This window comes from Leptonychotes weddellii, chromosome X, assembly GCF_054177405.1.
Source record: "Leptonychotes weddellii isolate Sample4059 chromosome X, ASM5417740v2, whole genome shotgun sequence".
NCBI classification, from domain to species: Eukaryota; Metazoa; Chordata; class Mammalia; order Carnivora; family Phocidae; genus Leptonychotes; species Leptonychotes weddellii.
This window is the reverse complement of record NC_138385.1, coordinates 102,840,192-102,849,592: the sequence shown is the minus strand read 5'-3', so window position 1 is coordinate 102,849,592 and position 9,401 is coordinate 102,840,192. Positions and strand designations below refer to the sequence as shown.

The following is a 9,401-nucleotide window of genomic DNA, read 5'->3' as shown; positions in this document are numbered from 1 at the left end:
TCCTAAGCACTTTGGCCATGAAAGGTACCACATCCCCAGGTTTTGAGGATGTAGACATGGGCATTTTGGGGTACTCTTGGTGTGCCCATGTCCACTGGCAAAAGTAGAAATAGAATTTCATCTTTGTGACTCCATAGTCATTGACTTGAGTCCTTTCTTACTCTGAGAGTTGAGTTTCCCCGATGACAGTCATAGCTCGTGACCACTAGGCGATGCTGGCCTGTGCCGTGCATAGTAGGGACCGTGTCGTATTTTTTTTCACCACCATGTATGCTGTATTGCTCACAAAATTTTTATTGAATCCATGTAATTAGAGCACTTGGCTCTTCCAAATCACCCGCCCCATGCTGAACATTTGGAAGAGTATACTGAAATGAGCCTTAAAGCAAGCTTTGAAAAGACATACGTCTCCCTGTTGCCTCTTTTTTTGGTCTTCCAGGGGGGAAAGCAAACAACTGGGAAGGAGGTATCCGGATTCCGGGCATTCTTCGGTGGCCAGGGGTGATAAAGGCTGGGCTAGAGATTGACGAGCCAACGAGCAACATGGACATATTTCCTACGGTGGTCAACCTCGCAGGATCTCCACTGCCCAAGGACAGGTACTGTGACTCAGACGCAGTTGGTATTGTGTCATTCAGATCTCACAGGGGCAAGTGTGTTCTGGTTTGCCTGCATGACGTCATTGTTATCTCCAGATGGACTTGTTATCCACGTCCAGTTAGGGGGCTCACTGATGGGGCCGCCGACGCAGAAAAGCCGTCAATCCCATTCTCCCAGTGGGAAATCAGCGGCAAGGTGCGGTGTCTGTGTTGGCTCTCATGAGTCTTCGACTTTCAACGTCCTACTGATCCTGTCTGTCCCGGCTGTGCCTTCCACGGGCCTGTCACAGGGCAGGTGGGCAGCCACCTCTTTGACCCACCATGTTTGGCTCCCCTGCCTTTGCTTGGGGTCCCACTCAGCTGCTCTTTGCTGCGGCAGCAAGAAAGGCAGCTGGTTCTCCCGTTAACGGCCCTCCCTCCCAGTGTGTCTTCATTTAGCAAGTTCTAAATGAAACGTCTTTCTCTTGAATTTAAATACAACTTCATATGACATTGCCAATGGTTTCTTCTTAAGTGTTATTACCAATCTGAAGAGTTTTTAGTGAACCATGCTGATTAATTGTTTTCATTAGTTTGGTGGCAGGCCAGGCTAATGTCAGGCGGGGCTGCAAATCTTGTTTCAATTCAGCTGCCAGCAGAATGAAGAGGAAACAGGAAACAGAGAGGAGAGCGCAGCTCAGCCAGCACTGAGTCCGGGATAGGTTTGCTCATTTCCCATTGCTTTTAAGCTCGTTTTATCGTTTATTGTTTCCTTATTGTTTTGAAGTTTGTTCTGTAGTTGTATCTCCCCCCGCCCCCAGCACACACACACACGCACATGCTAGAGACTAGGCAACATTGGACAGCTCAGCCCTTCACAAACCTTGCAGTCTCAACACCCATGTACTTCTTCTGTCATTGAGGAACCCAAAGACCTTTTGTATGTGTGGCTTATGTCTGTCAACATTTATCGTAGGAGACCTTAAACCTGAAAAAATTCTGAACACACACGAGTGCCCAAGTGCACCTTGCATCCGCGGACAGTGATGATGTCATCACCCGCCGTGAATCCACTGGAAGAATGCACTGTGCACTCCTGCAGGAGCGGTAGCTCAGAAGGCAGAGAGCATTTGGTATTCTCATGAAAACAGTATTGGCCGTGTGGGCCGTGTGGAAGGGTCTTGGGGGTCCCTGTGGGTCTCTGGGCCACACTCTAAGAGCGTCTGGTACTGTGCCTAAGAGCAGGGATCCTGCTTGGGTTCTGATCTTGGCTTCCCCGCTGGGTCTGTGTTTCACTTCGTGGGCCTTGATTCCTCATCTGGAACGTGGCTTCGGTCAGGGCACTGACCTTGCAGGCTTCCTGGGAAGACTGAGAGCAGGAGAGCATGTAAGTGCATGAATGGTGGCCATCGTCGGGTTTCCTGCCACATTGAGAGGGAAGAAGTACATCAGTGCAGTTCTTTCTTCTTCCACGGTCAACGATCATCCGGGATCATAGGATCCTAAAGGGGGAGGGCTGAAGGGCACTTTTAGGATTTACTCTGGTCAAACTAGTCCTTTGCTACCTCAGTGACAGACGGAAAACATGACAGCAGGAAGTCATAAAAAGTGTTACCTTATGTGAAGCCAGAAATCTCACGCTCTGTCTCATCTACTCATGGGCCCTTGTTCTTAGCCTTGGAGTAACACTTAGTGTCTCCTTAAGTAGTGCACACAGAGTGTTCAGGCCATTTCATTAATGACCTTTTTTTCTCATGGCTCATAATCTTAAAATCAGCACTGGCTTTGCCTTCACGGTATCTTTAAATGGGCTTTGATGCAATCGGGGAAAGACAAGGGAAGGGAAAGGTCAGAGGCAAAGAGGAAAATCTGCTGAGGGAAATCTTGTGGCTCCGGCCTCCTGCCCACGCCAGCCTGAGGCTCATGGAGGTCAGTCTGTTTTCATTGTATGTGCCCACTGAAGAAAAAAGCGGCCTCCCTCTTCGGCAGGCCCAAAATATTTCATGTGGGAGCCAAGACATTGGTAAGAACCGCCTTTGCAATATAGAAGATGCTTTTCATGGATCTCACTGATGTGTGTTGACCCAGCTCAATGCAACGATGCTATCTCTGGGTGGAGCTGTAAGGCCCCAGAGAATGCTACCGTCATCCCGGAGACCGCACAGAGAAGGAAACAGAACTGCGTTGTCCACATCCTTCAGGGAAATAAAATTAGTCCCAAAATGTCTGATTTAAATCGTGTTACCAACCAGGTCCAGAAAACATCCTCATATACCTGCCCTTGAGACTGGGAACATCTAACTTGGTGATTCTCACTGGGGTGACTGGCGTGACTCTTTCTCCCAGGGCCCATGGACCATGTCTTTGAGATATTTTTGATTGTCTTAACTCAGTGTTACTGGCATCCCAATGAGAGGGATGCTGCTTAACATCCTACAAAGCTCAAGACAGCTTCCCACAACTAAAGATAATTCAGCCTAATATATTAGTAGTGCTGGGGTTGACAGATTCTGCTCTCAGGCTCACTCTTGCTCTTTTATGGAAAACATTGTTATGGTGTATTAACATCATCAAAACTTTTCAATGAAAGCATCTGGACAACATCCCCATAGGTATATCCATCTACAAATGATTCACAATATCTATTCTTCAGAAGATAACCTTAACTCTCCCCCACAAAGATTGGTGCAGGTCAGCTTCCCTGATTTCTTGCATGAGCAGTATTAAATTTGCATTTCTCAGGAGAATAAACTCATTTGAAGGGTCGAACCCCAAGCTGTCTGACGAGGACTTAATGAGGTGCCCTCACATCTTTCTGTGTGTTTTGTGGGATCAGGAGGATTTCTATTCAAAAGACCCCTAGCCTTCAGGTACAACCTTGTCATTCTTAAGAACCATTTTGAGTCTGGTGGGTGGCCTTCCTGACCAATCAGAGCTCGGTGGGAGATGAGAAGCCCTTCCATGCAGGGTTTCTACTTCAGTCAAGAGAGCAGGGCTCCGGGGATACACATAAGAGATACTCGTTCAGCAGAGTCTCAGTGCTACTGGGAGAATAATTCTTTCATTCGACCCCGTGCTGAGCCCGCATGAGATTCCTCTCTGCCGTGAATTTTTCCTTCACACATAACTTCACTGATCCATTTGCGTTCAGCGGCACAGTTTATCAAAAGAATTTTGGTGGCCATTATCTCAGGTGTGTTCAGAAAAAATTGTTCCCCCGTGTCTCCAAATGAGCTGATTCTGGAAATAAAGGGAGGGCAACCCTTTTTTTTGTGTGTGTGATATTAAACATAAGCAACATGGATGTACATAAGAAGAATGTATAATGAAATGTATTAATTCCCAAAAATGAAAAACCTTACCATCAGTCACATCTTTGCAAGCAGATAGAATATTGTCAGAGGAAGCCTATGACGATGCTCCTCGTCCACAGATGTTGGTGATGAAGAATTGCACCACGCCCTAATTGGTTAAACCTTTGGAAACCATCCATATTCTGGCCAGAGATGATTCGGCTGGGCGGGAAGAAAAGGGGGGTGCCAACATCCTTGAGAATCACATTTTACAGAAGGTGAAATACTTAGGTCTCCTCTCCCATAAAGAAAATAAAATTAAAATGTGATTTTTTTTTTCAAGTTAAGAAAGGAAATCAGTGCTTGAATGCTTGATACCAGTTTTGTGTAATGAAGACAAGGGGAGTGACTTCATTCCCCTGTTTAATTTTGCTGCCCGATAGCTCTAGAGGAGTATTTCAGTAGAGTCCTACAAATAAAACTAATTCCTCTGCATTTTGCAGAATAAAAGGTGAAACTCTTCATGTATGCACCACCACTTATGACTGACCTTACTTTATGTTCAAGTTAGGCAGTGAGTTTAATATGTACGAAGGGAGGTGTTTTTTAGGTTATAACTTTCTGGTCACTTGGGGTTTCCTTTATGAAAATATCTTTCTGTTTTCTTGGGATTTTCCTTAGTTTATGAAAGATAAACTTTCTACATTGAAGAAATCACTTTATTTTGAATATTGCACAGGTAGCTCATAAACATTGTACCCCAAATTAACCTCTTTGTCAGTCCCCCAAAACCGTCTCTTCTCTGTCCCCTCACCCCCAAAGCGTTCTCTAGTCATATGATCCCCAAATCCTTCTGAGAGCCGGCCAGGCAGAGGCAAGGACATTCGGGCAGACGATTCACTGGTTTGGAGCTAAGAGAGAGGCCAGCACATTCACGGGGGGATGAGGGTCACTGTAGCCCGGGCACGTTCCCAAAACATGCTCTCTGCAATGATGTGAAGGTCATCCCCACGGTATTTAATTTGACCTGACATTCTGAAATGCACAGTGCTTGGAAATGAATGCTTGAAATCATGACCGTGTCGTGGGACAGGAGCCCATGGGGAATATTCCTGCCTCACTCTCCAAATTCAACACCACGTCCGAGGAATGTGGAATTTGGCTTCACGTCACTTTGAGAGAACCTCGGCCCCGGTGCCCCAGGCTGTGACGTTATGGGAACATTTCCATACGGGCAACGTCAGGGGTCATGTGCTGTCTTCGGATTATGGCCACGGCTAACTGTGACTCACACATGCGATTTAAAACAATCCCAAGTGTTTTGATGGCTTAGACACCATTTAAAAGTTGAGCTCAAGTAAGGGTCCCTTTCCATTTTTCATGGCAGAAACGAGCCCCTTTTGACAGGTCATATTTCTGTAGCTCTCTTCAATGGTGGCTCTCCATGGCCGTGTGATTTACTGCCCGCTTCTAAGAATATGAGCACGTTAGGTGTAAGATATTAAAAAAAAAAAAATGAGCTCTAGGTCTACACCTAAAGCACAAGGAAATAGAGGTAGAGATTGTGTCCTGGGAATGAAGATGGGTTCTCCATCTTGAATGGTCCTGGAAAGGCCTGCTCTCCACATGAGATAGAGGTCCCGGGGTGGGGGGGGGGCCGTTTTGCATCCCTCTGTCCCCTCCTCTGGGTCATTTTTCACCGCTTGGGACTTTTCCTCTTCAGATACTTACACCTTCTCACTCTAGTGCACCACTTTCTTTCTTTCCACCCTATTCAGGATTGCATATTAGTACGGACTGAGTCTTTCTCGAAAGGGATTTGAAAGGACCAAAGCACAATGACTGCCATTTCGGGATAGAAAGAGTATTTCAGAGAGCATACCGTTTCTCAAAAGAAGCATCTCTCTACCTTGCTTCCTCCTCCTCCTGTCATGGCGAACGGAAGCGGGGGCTTGGGAAGGGGGCCAAGTCTGCCTTTTGTTCTTATTTTTAGCTCACAATAGTAGGATATTTTCAGTCTGTAGGCTTCTGTGGAGCTCGAGATTAATAACAAGGGTGGGGGCCGGAGAAGTGCTAAGCAACAGGGCTGTAATTATAGGATGGGGGTTTTAGGGACACCAAAATAAACCACACACAAAGCTTGAGGGACGTGGGGCCTCTCAAGAATGCTAACCCAAATTATATAGCCAACTCTGCCTTCCAGTTTCTAAATTCCTCATAATAAGGGATGATAGGGATGGCGTGTTTTTAATGAGAGGAAGATAATCCTCAGGTGAGACCATCTGACTCCTTCAAAGTTGCTCTGTGTCCCTAGTTTTAATGATGGGGCCTGATGGTATCTATGGCTTCCGTTGGTCTAGTGGCTCTTAATGTACATTTTTCCTTTCTTTAAATGCCTAATAATCTGCTTTTGCTCATAACCAATTGGATATTATCAAATGTTTGCAGTCTGGAAAGTTCCCCTTGGTCTACTTACACATGCAGGCCTGGAAGAGATATTTGCATCTGGGAACAATGCATCCAGAGGGTTTTTAGTATCATTGTCATTAGTATTTATTCACAAATTAGTTCATTGTGATTTAGACATGTGCTTCCACGGACGTGTATCCAATCCAAGTTGTGCCCATGCTCTATATTACCTCTTTGTCAGCTAAATTGTTAGATGTTCTTATTTTCCATAGAGCTATGTACTTTGTGAGTGAAGCTTCCTCTGTGTCAAGGCAATAGGCAGAAGTTGGGTTTAGGATGAGCAGCAGGGAGAGCAGTAGAGAGCACCGATACCCAATAATCAGCTGGGTTTGCATCCCATGAGCTGGTCCCAGTCCCATGACCTCGGGTAAGTCATGTACGCTTTCTGATTGATGTCTCCTCAACTCATCACCACGGGATGATAATGGTCCCAATTCATGGTGCAGGATTAAATGAGTTCATGCAAGAGCAGAATTGGCTTCATGAAGTTGCATATGGTGCCCGACGGGTCAGTGAGTGTTCTTTGTGTTGGTTGCTGGATTATAACTAGGTGACTCTCTCATGCTCTCATTTGCTGGAAGGACAAGTCAAAGGTTGGGGCGATTTAGCCCAAAGACGATGTGGCCATTCCCCAGCTGATGCCTGTCTAACATTTGTCCTACAGAATCATCGATGGACGTGACCTCATGCCGCTGCTTCAAGGGAAGACCCTACTCTCCGATCATGAGTTTCTCTTCCATTACTGCAACTTCTACTTAAACGCTGTGCGCTGGAGCCCTCGGAATAGTGAGTAAAACAGACCTTTCCATGATTCTAGTATGTCCGCCACTGGGGCCGTGCAAGGAGATGAGATGATGGCAAGAGTGCTTTGCTCTGTAAAGGCTGGGGGATGCGTCCGCATGTCACGGTGCTTCGCTTCGAGCTCCTCCTCCTGTGACTTGTCTTGTTCCTTCTGGTCTTGCCACAGTCCAGGCACGACATCAGCGGACCCTGGCCCTGACTTGCGAGTGGCTCTTCCTCCTAGGCAGAGGAAGCCCCAGGTTGCAGCTGGGGCACGGTGGTCCCCATCCTTCATGGCCTGCTGGCTGGCTGCCCAGCTTCAAGCCCGTAGCACAAGTCCCTTCTCGCTGTGACTTGGAGCCAAACCAACGTTCCTCTTTAGGGGGCACACGACTTGTGTTTGTGCATCCTCTGCCTGGAAGGACTTTCCTTCTCTTGCCTTTTGGGGAATGCTTAGCAGCTTAGCAGCGCCTGCCGTCCAGTGCCGCCCTGAAACACCACCCCGGTGCCCTCTCTCTAGCGCTTTGTGCCCTCCTGGAGCTTTGTGCTGTCAAGCAGAATGGCATTTAGATGTTTCTGTGACTTTCTCTCCAAAGCCTCAGCCATGGCGGGGCCTGGGCCAGATTCAGACCTTTCACGTTCAGTTCAAATGCCTCAAGGTCCTCGTACGTCCCAGACTGGGTGTTCTTTGCACCATGCACTCTACCCGAATCAGGATGGCGTTTGGGTCTTCCGATACCAGTTTGGGGTTGTATCTGTCCCAGGCATAAAGGAGCAAATGCAACCGAGCGATAATCCTCGGTGCGGGGATAGGCTTTAGATTTTTTTTTTCCCCATGTCTTTAAACTTAGAATCGTAGTGATGTTCAGATCGTGAAGAGACGTGGGAGTGTGTGGAAAACAGTTCCTGCCAGGCTTGTACCTGCGGCAGGTAGATGTCGAGGAGGGACTTCCCGTTTCATCTTCGGAGGTGGAAGAAAACTCCCCTTTTTCTGTGTTGTGCTTTGGGTCCTGCTCCGGGAGGCTATACTCTGCTGGACCCCCCACCTGAGGGCTCACTGTTGAACTCGGGATGATGTTCATGCTGGTTTTCCACACCTCCCACTTCCCACCCTGCACACCCAGCCAGTTCGCCAAGGGCTTGTTTCAAGAGCAGCCTCACGATTCTGTTTAAAGTGGAAAATCACAACCCTTCCATTAACCACAGAAATCGCAGTAGGTTTACCCTTCAGAGTTTCTACTTTAAACCCGGGTGGCTTCCTTGCAATGTTTTCCAGAAGATAAATATGAGAGAAGCATGAGTTTAAGGTTCTAGACCAGGAAGCGTTCTTTATACTGATCTCATCAGTGTGTCTGTAATTCCAAACATCCATAGGGAACGGTTTCTTGTTCAGAATAATCGACACAGTCGGGTGTGAGTCTTCCAATGAATGGGAGGTGTCCTCCTTCCCGCTTGTGTTTACACGGAGCCGTAAATGCACAGAATGAAGTTTCTGTGACTCTTGGCTGATTAAAGAAATGCGATAGCATGTCCGGAACCTCATGGAACCGCATTTCTGTAAAGCCAGCACTCCCCCGCCCCCCCCCATGACCGCCAGTCGGAAAAGCCGAAGGAACATATTGGATCAGGGGCTGGAGAAACACACTCTGTGGAGGAGGAAAGACAAAAGGGACAGAGAGAGACAGAAAATAAGAGTACGTGAGAAAAACAAGACCCAGATTGTGACAGGCAGCTGGGCTAAAATTTGCTTCTCAGACACACCCAAGTAACATTTCCTCCTGTGCAATTCTTGAACATCTGCTGCCTTGAACCGGCAACAGGAAAGGAGACAGGGCGGTATTTCAGTGCTGGAGGCATCCATCCAGCTAAGAGGTCATGACACACCATGGTTTTTATGACCCATCTCTTACTTGGCTTTGACGTTATATCTGAAACTCAGTAACGGCGTTTGTCCACGATCTCCCATGGCTTTGGGAGTGTCTATCCAGTACTGCATCTATTTATTTATTCTACAAATATTTTTGAGCACCTGCTATGGGGCACCTTCCATGCTAGGATGAGTGTCTGTCAGTGAGCAAAACAGACCAAATGCCCTGCCGGGCAGCTGGTTACAGCCTAGACCATGATGCACGGCCAGCGGGGTCAAATGCTGGGAATGCAGAGGTGCGTGGGGGAAGTGGACTCTCGTCCGTATGGACTTGGGTAGTACTAGTTGGGTAGGTCGGCTGAGATCATCGCAGATCTACTTTGGGAGGAGATTGCCGGTGATCGCTCTACTAGG

General features: G+C 47.3%; 1 protein-coding gene across 4 annotated transcripts in view; it reads left to right on the top strand.

Moving 5' to 3' along the window:
• STS (steroid sulfatase) overlaps window positions 1-9,401 on the top strand; it is a 137,391-nt gene that overhangs the window by 116,400 nt on the left and 11,590 nt on the right. For all 4 annotated transcript variants that reach the window (XM_081809216.1, XM_081809217.1, XM_081809215.1 and 1 more), the window contains 2 exons: window positions 440-599; window positions 7,005-7,126. In XM_081809216.1, coding sequence (XP_081665342.1) covers window positions 440-599; window positions 7,005-7,126 — 282 coding nt within the window. The remainder of the gene's footprint in view (window positions 1-439; window positions 600-7,004; window positions 7,127-9,401) is intronic.